This window comes from Lepisma saccharinum, chromosome 13 (assembly GCF_977018435.1).
Source record: "Lepisma saccharinum chromosome 13, izLepSacc3.1, whole genome shotgun sequence".
NCBI classification, from domain to species: Eukaryota; Metazoa; Arthropoda; class Insecta; order Zygentoma; family Lepismatidae; genus Lepisma; species Lepisma saccharinum.
Window position 1 is genome coordinate 29,929,174 of NC_139241.1, and position 13,090 is coordinate 29,942,263.

General features: G+C 39.2%; 1 protein-coding gene across 1 annotated transcript in view; it reads left to right on the forward strand.

Annotated features, from left to right (window-relative positions):
• Hsp110 (heat shock protein 70Cb) overlaps positions 1 to 13,090 on the forward strand; it is a 154,988-nt gene that overhangs the window by 104,019 nt on the left and 37,879 nt on the right. The window contains exon 4 of the mRNA XM_083134000.1: positions 12,265 to 12,498. Coding sequence (XP_082990126.1) covers positions 12,265 to 12,498 — 234 coding nt within the window. The remainder of the gene's footprint in view (positions 1 to 12,264; positions 12,499 to 13,090) is intronic.

Here is a 13,090-nt window from a genome sequence, read left to right on the forward strand (position 1 = left end):
GACTTTGTCCCCTGTTCTCCCGCTATTTTGGGGAGAAGGCGCAAACCTTAGTATTCTCTTCAAGGAATGGACGTTTTCAAAGAGATTGATTGAAAAATGTTTCATGTTCCTGGGTGCCATGCAAGTTGAATAATGAGCCAAAATGTGAAACTGTTCGGAAATGTGGCTTTGATATGTTGCGGAGAGGGGGCGAGGTTGGTCTTCAATATGAATTTCCCAGGCTTGCTCCAGACCTGTGTCTGAGTTTCCACCCAAACATAAGAGTTCGAAGTTCCAAAAAGCACATTCATTTCGTAATCAGCACGATGATAGAGTATGGTATCATCGGGGCAGTACGACCTTACTCTGATGATACCATATGGTATCATCGGGGGAGTAAATGTTTAGTTTAGCCTCTAAATATTACGTGGAAAAAACATTGAATTATCATTTTTTCTTGTCCGCATGGGAGTAGTAAGGGGACTTGTCAGCAGATGGAGGGGATAAGAGCGGGTGGCGCCGTCCGATAGTAAGGCATTTTGTTGGGCAAACTGAAGGAACTTGGAAGAAAATAGGTTCTATTGATACATACAATTTTTGTCGAATATCGCCACCCGACAAAGTATATCACTACACCATGCGACAGAAATTGCATGGACTGCAACATCCAACAAAAATCGCATGCATAAACAAGAAGAGCTTTAGACTGCAAATATGCTGCTGGAATTTTATTACTCTTCTGGCTCACTTCACCTTATTTAATGTAGCAGTGCTTACGAAGGTTTTCTTTCATCATCCTGACGTATTACCCGTTTCGCACAAGTTAACATACGTTTACAATGACATTGCACTATTTTTAGATATCAAGAAGAATCCAACCAAACGGGACATATATTGAATACTATCACGAAAAAGTTAAACATAAATCTGCATTGGTGAACTTTATAAAAATTGGCAAGTGCATGCTCGCAACCTCAAATTTACTGCAACACTAGTATTGCAATTAAATTAACGCCACTCTCTGTCCTGTCTGTTTAAACTCGTGAGAGATGGTCATTAATCTCTCACTGAGTGAAGTTAATGTCCAATATTATGAAATAAAATGCTAATAATAAATACGTAAATATTTTAATATATTTACTCGAATCACTCAATCATAAAAGCAAATCACTTTCTTCAAGAATTGACTTTTCTCTGCCAGCCCTGCTAAATTTTCACTTTCCATCTACTGATTTATACAAGGGGTGGCCAGAAAGTAATTTCCGATTAGTAGGGAACCGCAAATGCTAAAACCGTGAAAACTGGTAATTGCTGCGAAGTTATGTTTAGGAATGTGCAGTGATGTCTGGACTAGGGATGGCCAGATCTGGATCCTGGCGGATCCGAAATCCGGATCCTAAAATTTTTCGGATCCGGATCCGGTACTTTCGGATCCGGATCCAGAACTTTCAGATCCGGATTCGGTACTTTCGGATCCGGATTCGGTACTTTCGGTACTTTCGGATCCGGATTCGGTACTTTCGGATCCGGATTCGGTACTTTCGGATCCGGATCTGGTACTTTTGGATCCGGATTTGGAATTTTCGGATCCGGATCCGGAATTTTCAGATCCGGATCCGTTTTGCCATCCCACATGCGCTTCTTGGAAAGTAAGAATGTGTTTATAACATATTGTTACCTGCTAATATACATATATATATAATATACATACATACACACACATATATATATATATATCGTGTGTGTGTGCGCGATTTGTAATTAATTAATACATTTACAAGGGAGGTCTAAGTCTCCCCCTCAGATTTCCATGAAACTTGGCAGGTGTATAGAAGCCCCCCCCCCCCTCAAACGTCAAGATGAGGAGAAATTGAAGTAGGGATCTGACCCCGAAACCACGTAAATAGGGCATAGGAAGAAACAGGGGGCATAGGGTCTCTCCATACACCTGTCAAATTTCATGGGAATCGGGGGGGACACAGGGGTCAGATGATCCCCACGTCAATTTTTCCTCATCTTGACATTTGAGGCGGGTTTTGTCCCCTAAAACAGTTTTTTAGCCGAAACAAAAAAAAAAACACGTATTTCTTCCTTTGGGCCCCTCTATACACCTACCACGTTTCATGGAAATCGGAGGTGAACACAGGGGTCAGATCCCCACTTCAATTTGTCCTCATCTTGACATTTGAGGGCAGGTTGCCCCCTAGAACAGATTTTTAGCCGAAACAAAAAAACACGTATTTCTTCATTTGGGCCCGTTTATACACACACCTGCCAACTTTAATGGAAATCGGAGGGGGTCACAGGGGTCAGATCCCCACTTCAATTTGTCCTCATCTTGACAATTGAGTGGGTTTTGCCCTGTAAAACAGTTTTTAGCTGAAACAAAAAAAACACGTATTTCTTCCTTTGGGCCCCTCTATACACCTACCACGTTTCATGGAAATCGGAGGGGGACACAGGGGTCAGATCCCCACTTCAATTGTCCTCATCTTGACATTTGAGGGCAGGTTGTCCCCTAAAACAGATTTTTAGCCGAAACAAAGAAATACGTATTTCTTCATTTGGGCCCGTTAATACACACACCTGCCAAGTTTCATGGAAATCGGAGGGGGCCACAGGGGTCAGATCCCCACTTCAATTTGTTCTCATCTTGACAATTGAGTGGGTTTTGCCCTGTAAACGGTTTTTTAGCTGAAACAAAAAAAACACGTATTTCTTCCATTGGGCCCCACTATACAGCTGCCAAGTTTCATGGAAATCGGAGGGGGACACATAGGTCAAATACACACTTAAATTTGTCCTCATATTGACATTTGAGGGGGGTTGCCCCCTAAAACAGTTTTTTAGCAGAAACAAAAAAACACGTATTTCTCCATTTGGGCCCGTTTATACACACACCTGCCAAGTATCATGGAAATCGGAGGGGGACACAGGGGTCAGATCCTCACTTCAATTTGTCCTCATCTTGACATTTGAGGGGGTTTTTACCCCTAAAACCGTTTTTTAGTTGAAACAAAAAAACACGTATTTCTTCCATTGGGCCCCACTATACACCTGCCAAGTTTCATGGAAATCGGAGGGACACAGGGGTGAGATCCTCACTTCAATTTGTCCTCATCTTGACATTTGAGGGTTTTTTCCCCCATAAAAGAGTTTTTTAGCTGAAACAAAAAGACACGTATTTCTTCCATTGGGCCCCACTATACACCTGCCAAGTTTCATGGAAATCAGAGGGACACAGGGGTCAGATCCTCACATCAATTTGTCCTCATCTTGACATTTGAGGGGATTTTGGCCCTTAAAACAGTTTTTTAGGTGAAACAAAAAAACACGTATATCTTCCTTTGGGCCCGTTTATACACACACCTGCCAAGTATCATGGAAATCGGAGGGGGACACAGGGGTCAGATACTCACATCAATTTGTCCTCATCTTGACATTTGAGGGGGTTTTGCCCCCTAAAACAGTTTTTTAGCTGAAACAAAAAAATACATATTTCTTCCATTGGGGCCCACTATACACCTGCCAAGTTTCATGGAAATTGGAGGGGGACACTTATATAACCTCCCTTGTTAGTCTTACACTTTGTAATTATATAACACTGCATATATTATAATGTTTTATTTTAATTTTTAAAACTGTAACTGTAGAACAATTGTATAATTTTTGTATAACATTTCTATCTTGTTATATGTGTTAAAGGTTTCATCCTGGAATGGAATGTCTCACATTTATGTGTGTTTTCATTTCCAATATATTCGAATGAATACATATTCGTTTCAATGGCATTTACAAAATCACCTCTGACATATTATGTTAAACAAGTAAGATTATTTTTGTGTACGAGTGTGTTAGCCGATGCGTAGCAAAGTATTTTAGGAACAACACTTGAAAAAAATTCTTGTAGGGCTAACTAATGAAAAATTTCTTTGTAATTGAAAATCATAATACCTTTTAAGGTGTGGTAATATTATAATGGGATTGAGATACGAAACTCTCGGATCCGAATCCGGATCCAGATTTGAAACTTTCGGACCCGGATCCGGATCCAGATCCGGAACTTTAGGATCCGGATCCAGATCCGGAACTTTCGGATCCGGATCCAGATCCGAAACTTTCAGACCCGGATCTGGATCCGGAATTTTCGGATCCGGATCCAGATCCGTAAATTTTGGATCCGGACCCGGATCCGAATGGATCCGAATTTTTTGGATCCGGATCCGTTTGGCCATCCCTAGTCTGGACACATTTTTCGCCCGTTCGAAATAATGCGAATTGTTGGCGTTTTTAGCTTATTTTTTTTAAAGAAATGTCCTAAAACAACGAAAAATGTCATGAAATACAACATTCTTGTATTTTCTAGGCCATGTTTATGTACAAAGAACATGCAAGTTTTCCAACATTTTACTCAAGAGTCAACTATATAGTTATACGTACATGGAATAATTCCGACAGCCACCTTAAATCATGTATTTCTCTCGATTTTTCAACTTCTATCGAAACCATTTGCATCACAGAGCAAAGCGGCTGGGTTCTAACAGGAGATCGAGTGCGTATCTACCGTCACACGAGAGCCACATCTTCGTATTTGTCGCACCAGATATGTTTTGAATTACCAAGCTAAGTGCGCACCATCGGCATTTGTCGAGCGAGTAATAATGGAGCTCAGTCGTTAGGGCATCTGACTACTATGCGAGAGACCTGGAGTCGATCCCCTGCAGGGGAGAACCGGGATGTTTTCCACCTATTCAAACTGCTCCGGCACCCACCCAGCATCATATGAAGCTGGTACCTTGAGGAAACTTTGAGGGATAAATGTAGCCAGGAGCGTGGTGCTGATCACATCACCCCCACCTTCGGCCGTGATCAATAAAGTGTGGGACCCTAACTCCACGCCCCTATACACCTTCATGGAAAAGTGCAGGGGAGCACTTTACCTTTACTTCCTCAAAAATCTGTTCCAACATATCAAACTGTCACGAAATTACAAGCACAATGGAGTATTAAGTTTCGGTATATCTGGCAGATAAATTTTTCGAAAACAAAAACGCTAACAAGTCAAAAAAATATAATGCCAATTTTTGGTGCCATGATATATCGGTATCTGTCACGTGAGATTGATTGATTTTAATTTTTTGGGTGCGTCGCCACTTATAGTTAGTGTTGCCCACGAGACGAGATTTTGGCCTGTCTCGTCTCGTGGAAATGCTGTCTCGTCTCGAAAATATTCGTTTGTCTCGGGACACATGATCAATCTCGTCTCGTCTCAAATTTTTAAAAGCCTGTCCCGTCTCGTCCCGTGGGCAACACTACTTATGGTCATTATGCACTCTTCAGTATATAAGGAGAAAATTCCATTATCTAAAATTCTTACCTTAGAATTAAGAAAGGGGTATGGAAAATAACTTTCCCAAAATAAATTTCAAGATATCAAACTCTCACGAAGAGGTGTAAGCCATGTGACTTACAATTTGAAACACTAGTTTTAAAACACAATGAAGGTATAATTTCAGATATTTGCCAGAAAATGCGCTAAAATGAAAATGTGAATTTTGGGGAAAATAACACCCTATAGTAAAAAATAAGAAAAATAAGAAAATACACCAATTTTAAAAAAAATAACAAAGTAGTCTGCCGATTAGGTATAAATAAGACAAGAATATCAGTTGTAATTTATTGCATTAGTAACAGTGAGTCCTAACCTAATTTTCGGCATAATCACCACCGTTGTTCTGGCATTTGTTGTAGTATGGCACTAAATTTTGTATGTCCATGGTATATGTGTCTGACATCAAAGACTGGAACTATATCTACCGCAGTGTAGCTGTCAAATCCTTGCCCTGCCAGAAACCTCTTCAGTTAAGCAAAGATATGAAATTCGGTACATTCAAGGCCAGGCCTGTTCAGGGAGGAGTGGTCCAAGATCTCTCACCTGAAGTGATGCAAAGGGCCCGTGTGTACTCAGCTGTATGGGGTTGTTCACATTCGATTGGCCTTCCGTGAATTGTCTGCACCATCGTCTGACCATACTATCACTCATGACGTCCAATCTGCACACCTCACACGATTGCTGGTGGCTCTGTGCCAAATTCTGTGCGTGCAATGTAGGCTACATCGTAGTCGGTGGGAGACTGTGTGAGAGCTGCAATCTTTAACCTAAAACTGTCCTAAAACGGCTGTATTGCAACTGTACCAGATTATAGCTACATGCCACTTCTTCCTGCCTGCATTTGTGTGTGTCGCTCTCCGACCACTAGTGTTGTGTATAGGCACCATTGGAGCTTTTTTCAGGATGCCCCTCGTATATGAACTTTCAGAAGCTTTTATTATTAGTGTTTTCCTGTTTTAATGTGTGGTTAGCTAAATCAGGTACCTATACAATGCAATTCTATAAATTCCTTGCGTTAAATTTCTAATACCTACATACCCTTTTCGTCAGCAATAATGGTATAACTGCATGTTGTGAGTTTCACAGTACTTCACTTGGATATACTGTACTGAACCAGAAATCCCGTTGATAATGTAAGAAAATATGACACTTTATTTTGTTTGATTCAGTTCACTTATATGCAAGAGTTAATTTGTTTGCTTTACATAGAAGAGAGAAGTAGCTTTATGCATTGAAAAATGAGTCCGCACTCATGGTTCTTGCAAGCAGAGGGTTCTAACCTCAGTGCAAATATCAACATATAATACCGAGAATGTATAAGGACACTGATAAATTACAAACTGTATTTATTAATCAATCTCTCTTCACTCGTATCTCATTTAGTCGTAACTTTAAAAATAATCAAGTATTTTATTTTAAACTTACTGCGTATGACAAAATTCCGTAATCCTTCCGTAGCTTGTGAATTGTAATAATTTTCCAAATTCACTATTTTGCAGCTTGAATTCAAATCATAGAGAATAGAGAAATTAAGTCAATTTCATAGAAGATAATATTGGTACTTAACAAAACCATACGTGGATCTGTATAGTTTATTATTTCCATTTGGAAAAACATCGATTTTGTTTAGTTTGTAATTGTCAGGGAAAAATGTAAATTTTGTCCTGGAAAACCTGGAAAAGTCAGGGAATTTCATTTCTGCTTGTTTGTAGCCACCCTGCTTTATTTATGCATGAATTAACTAAATGTTCAACATTCAATCCAACAAATCCTTTTTCTTTTTTCTTACAGGGTAAGTGTTAGTACAGAGAGGATGTATTTCCATACTAATCTGTAAACACAATATGTCTTAGCATGATAGAAGTTTCTGTTATTCACTGGATCTCAAGCAACTGTTAATATATCCTTTAAAACAAATTACCCTGTTTTCTTCCCTTAGCAATTGTTGTGTTTTGAATGGCATTGCTGGGCTTGAGAAATGTTTTACTATATCCCTGTTTAGCAGTAGGTCTTTCATTACCATAGGGAACAGGGGAGTACTGTAGTAGGTATTCACTGATGGAGATAGTGCTCCTTGTGTGAGCAGGCTCTTGAAAGGTTTTTATTCACATGAAATGGAGCATCTGCTCCCAAGAAGTTGAGAAATGAGTTGGTGCTCACTTTTATTAATGTGACCCTAAGAATCATTCTGCTGAAGGAACAGTATTAGATATTTATAATCAGTATTCACAAATTGCCCTACTTTGATAATGTGCACAATTGCAAAGGATTCGGTATTTTCCAATTACACTCAGAGGCAAAAAAATATGCAACACCTCCTTTTCTGAAATCAGAATCAATTTATTCCATGAATATTCAGAAACCATGAAAACTAAACAAATCCTGAAGTAATCTTTTTGTTTTGTGAACATTTTTGAACATTCTGAAACAAGTCTACATTGTTGACATTCATTGTTGTGCAGGCATACATAATGGTCAACAAATGGAACAGAAATTAAACAAAGAGACAAACAAATTAACTTTGCAACACAAAGTATGCTGTTTGTCACCTCAAGTTGGTGACATTAACAACTTCTCGTATTGCAATGTTCACAAATTGATAATCAAAAGCACATATTGCCATCTCTGGCATGGATTACTGCCTGCATCCCCTCTGGCATACTCCTGATCAGACCCTCAATGGTTTCCAGAGGAATGTTATCCCATTTCTCTTGCAGAACGTCACGCAGTTCTTGCAGTGTTGGGTACACGTTGGCAGACACGTCTCCCTATGTTCAATAGGATTCATGTCAGGGCTCCGAACTGGCCATTCCATTCGCTGAATGCCTACTTCATTTAGGTATTGCCGGACACACTGTGCCACAAGGGGGCATGCATTATCATGCATCAGAAGAAAATCGTCCCAACAAAAGGCGCAAAGACAATAACACTAACATGCTCTCCCAGGATTTCTGCAATGTAGCGATGAGCATTGAGGGTGCCATTCATCACGAAAACCAATTTTGTACGGGCATCCACATTTATCCCTGCCCACTCCATCATAGAACCTCCTTTGAAATGATCTTCTGGAAGACGGTGTGCAAGGGGAATACTGTTCTCCAGTCCTTCTCCATACCCTTTCTCTGCCATCAGGGGATCTCAAGCTGAATCTTGACTCATCTGTAAACAGTACTGTGCTCCATTCCTGGTGTTGCTGTGCAATACGCAGGCGCTCCACCCGATGTTGACTGGTGAGTTCAGGGTCTGTGGCAGGTCTCCTAGCGAAGACATTGGCATCATTCAACCTTCTCCTTACTGTTCTCACACTAATGTTGGTTCCTCAAACTTGCTGAAGCAGATTCCTTACTTCAGTAGCAGTAGTGTGGCAATCACGTAAATTTTGAAGCCACAAGAACTGGTCATCCCTTGCAGATGTTGATCTGAAACGACTGGAACAGGCCTTTGTGCTCATGTTCAAAGTTCCCTGTACCTTTGTAATGTTTGAGAAATTGTTGAGGCTGCTGTACGTAACATCCTAGCAACATAACGCATGGTGTGCCCATCTTGCACCAATGCAACAGCTCTGGCGGCATCCTCAGAGCTTAGAGGCATTTTTTCTGCACTAAATCCACTTCACGCCTAAGTGATAGGCCTCACAAAGCCTTTTCTATAACAAAGGATAATGTCGGTAAATGTTCAATTGTCTTGACGACCCGTTCATTAACAGCTGTAACCATCTGAGGGTAGAGCCATCTGAAACAGGAAACAGCAAAGTGTCATAAACCACACCCTACACGGTTGTAATCCACTCTGATACTTGTTATTTTTTTCCAACTTCTACAGAACATACTCCTGACATTTGTAAATGCATAGGAAGTTACATACTAAGGCTTCATCGTGGTTAAAAGAAGGCAATTTTCGAAAGTTTTTGTGTTTTCACAAGTGTTGCATTTTTCGTGCTTCTGAGTGTAGATGTCTCAATGTATTATACCCTCCTCACAAAAAGTTTGTAATATTGTTACATTAGGCATTAGGTGATAGGCACAGCCTTCGAATGCAACAACACACAGTATCTGTCTGTCGGCTGGATGTTCTTGTGTTTTTGCCGACATATGCCACTGTGCCTTTCACCTATTGCCTAATATAACAATATTCCAAATTTGTTGTGCCTAATATAACAATATTCCAAACTTTTTGTGAGGAGTGTACATATTATAATTTAATTTCTATATTATCTTAAGTTTGTTATTTTACACTGTTTGCAGCAACTTTTCACATATCGAGACCCAAACGTGCACACAGAATGTAGTGTCACTGAGATGGGTTGCATTCCGACATAACTGTACACTTGCAACAAAACGAGTTATTTTATTTGCAATATATAGACAAAATAATACTCACATTACCAGGTATGGACCTGATCAGTTGCAATCACTGAGCAGACGAGCTTGGAACAGTAGATGGGTGGTATGTTGCATGGAAAGAACAATGTAGCTCACGAGCAACTGAGGGTGACTGGAACTAGTCGCAGAGCATGTGGAATCAGTGCTACCAATGTTGCACTCCCTACTATTTTAACCCTGCGTTTATTGTGATTCATTGCTAATCATGCTATACAGCAGTGAGAATGCCTGAATCGAGGTCTCCTGTTCAGTGTGTGCTTTTGCTCATTTTAGGCATCATCAGAAGGTAAAAGCTCTTCAAAGTCAAGCGAGTTGTTTTAAATGTATAATCCTCCTTACAGCAACATCAAAATAAAACTGGGCATGAGGTGACGAATATATTTCCAACCTTCACAGGTATCATTCCATTTATGCGATGAAGATGTTTTTTTTATTTATGAAAACACCAGGCAATAAGAGGCCCCTTACCATTCAAGAAAGGTGGTTTTGGATGATTTCTTCATGTGACTGATTCGGAAGAAGGTGCACGAGAATTATCATCACAATGAATTTTAACTTGCAGTCAAGTGCCATTAATGTGTGCATGAACTGTGTCTTGGGTGTTTAATGATTTGGGGTTCGAGTTTTGAAGGGGGAAACAATTATTTCTTGTTTGGCGACACAAGAATCTTCTGTGGTATTGCCATGAGAAGAAACATGTTTATTATTTGGATGAGACTTGGGTCAACACATAAGAATAAAATGAAAATACATTGAATAAAACGTAAGAGGATACCACCGTGCAATACCATTGCCAGGCTTTCATTGAAGGGCCTCACGCTGGTTTGTATCAACCGATGTAGGAGGGCTAGGGAGGGGGGACTTATTGTTTCACACATTGACAGCAATGAAGGTTTTGTTGAACATCCATGTTTACTGTTCCATGCAAAAAAGGGGAAGAGTGATTATTACTGTAGGGATCTGCGTTGATTCTTAGAGGAAACACAATCATACAAGCACACGCTGGTTCTTCAGGATATCTATTTTCTACCTGTAAAGCACTATGTGTACATTGGAGAATAACTGAAAAGCAATACTTTAGATCACATCAGACTACGATTGTCCTTGTTAATGTCCAGCTGCATGTCACCGCGATTCGTGCCATGTTGCTTCTCTCTCACTCAGTTCTCTCTGCTCCTTTGCGCCTGTGCAAACAGCTTATTCTTAGGACCACAAATGCTATCTCTTGATAACAAAAATAATTAAACTCTCATATCGAAACTAAATAATCAAAACAAGAATAAATGAAATACATTCCTGTACAATCACCAAGATTTGAATCCTGTTTTAGTGCAGCGATTCATTTCTTAATTTTTTTTTATACAAGTGAAGAAGTATTGAGTAATATATGTTGTATCAAAGAGAACATTTCCAGCTGTAGACAAGATTAGCTCGAGAAGACAAATTTAAACATGAAATCTCTTCTAGTGTCAGCATATTGACGCTGGATGGATCAAATTGGAGGGAAGCATGACAAAAGACTGCTCTTTGAGGACATGTAATGCCCATCTGCCAATTTGGAAAACAAAATGCAACATTTTTGAAAAACAATATTTTGACATGAGATTTTTCCTGCTGGACCCCAAATTGTGGCATGTTGTATACAAGTTTGTTTTGTCAAGATTAGGCACACACAGGAGATGTACTACATAGAAATTTCAGCGAAGAATACAGGCTCGAAGCCGGGTCTCTGGTATACTGTGCTAGTGCTCTACCACTGAACTACCAAGCTGGCCTGGCGTCGATTCCACACAGGTAAAACAGAGGCAGTGAAAAATCTGGCAAGGCCAGGCCAGCTCAGTATCTCAGTGTTAGAGCAATGGCATGGTATGCCAGAGACGCAGATTCGAGTCCTGGTCGAGCCTGCATTTTTCGCTGAAATTTCTGCGTAAGTTGTTTTGTTTTCATTATTACATATAAGAGTAGAATATATCATCAAAATGCAGTGATTGAAGAGCAATTGCCATTTATGGATTCTATCTCATAATATTCAGTGAAAATTGACATTTTCAAATTGCATTTGTTAATTATAGTAAGAATAAATATATTGCTTGGTTATTTCAGTATGTCATACTTTCAAATATATACACAAATGAACAATATGAAGAAAGAACTGAAATATCATGAGTACTTTGGAAGAAATGACACTTTGACTGAAGCCACCAACGTGGAGGTGAATACACGTGCCGGTAAACAGTTACTACTTGTTCAGTAAATGTTAATGTTTCAGCAGCAGACAGTTTTCACAGAACCGGTTCTTCTTGCAGCTGTCAACCCTATTTTTCCCATAGAAGTGCACAATTAGAACATGGCAACTTGCATCTAATGGAGATGGGTTCTCAGTGAACCTTTTTTTTTTTTTTACAGAGTCGTTAGTTATCCATAAATTATTCAACCTGTTTTAATCTTAACTAAATATTAGTGCATGTAATTCTTCTACATCACCTGTTATGAAATATATTTTTGTTGCAGGTACCATCATTTTATACCAATTCGGAACGGAAAGCTGTTCTAGATGCAGCAGCCATTGCAGGTTTGAATGTACTTAGGCTATTTAATGAGACAACGGCTACTGCTCTAGCTTATGGCATTTACAAACAAGATCTCCCTGCCCCAGAAGAAAAACCAAGAAATGTTGTCTTTGTAGACTGCGGCCATTCTTCACTTCAAGTATTTGCTTGTGCATTTAATAAAGGAAAACTAAAGGTAACAATTTTTAATCCAGCTGAAATCAACAGATAAATGCAAAAAATTAAATACTCAGTCTTAATAAGTAGTTTTTATGTAGTAGTGTCTTTTTCATGCGTAAGTAGTAGGTTTAGTTTACAACTTTAGTTAAGTCAATAACACAAAGCTGTAAATTCTGGCATAATTATGGCATTTTTTGAATATTTGAGGTGAAACTATTTAGTGAAATTCTAAGGTTATATTATATTATGTTGTGCTGTGTCTAGTATGTATTTTTACGGTACACACAAACTATAAGATGCCACAAATATGTTTAAATTAACATATTTTTTTTAATGTAAGATGGTAACAATTCAGTGATATCACAACATTAACTATGATAGTCGTAATTTGCTTTTGTACTTAAGAATAAGAACTATGTAAAATTTATCCAAGATAGTGATAGAGGCAATGGCAACATTCCTGTGGATGATCAGGAAATGACTGGTCAACCTTTATCATGTCTTCTTACTTACAACCTTTCCAGCCCCAAGGAAAGGTCTAGTTTGATCTAAAAATGTGAATCAAAGAAGGTGAAAACAAGCTGTTTCTGTTACGGACTTCCTGTAAT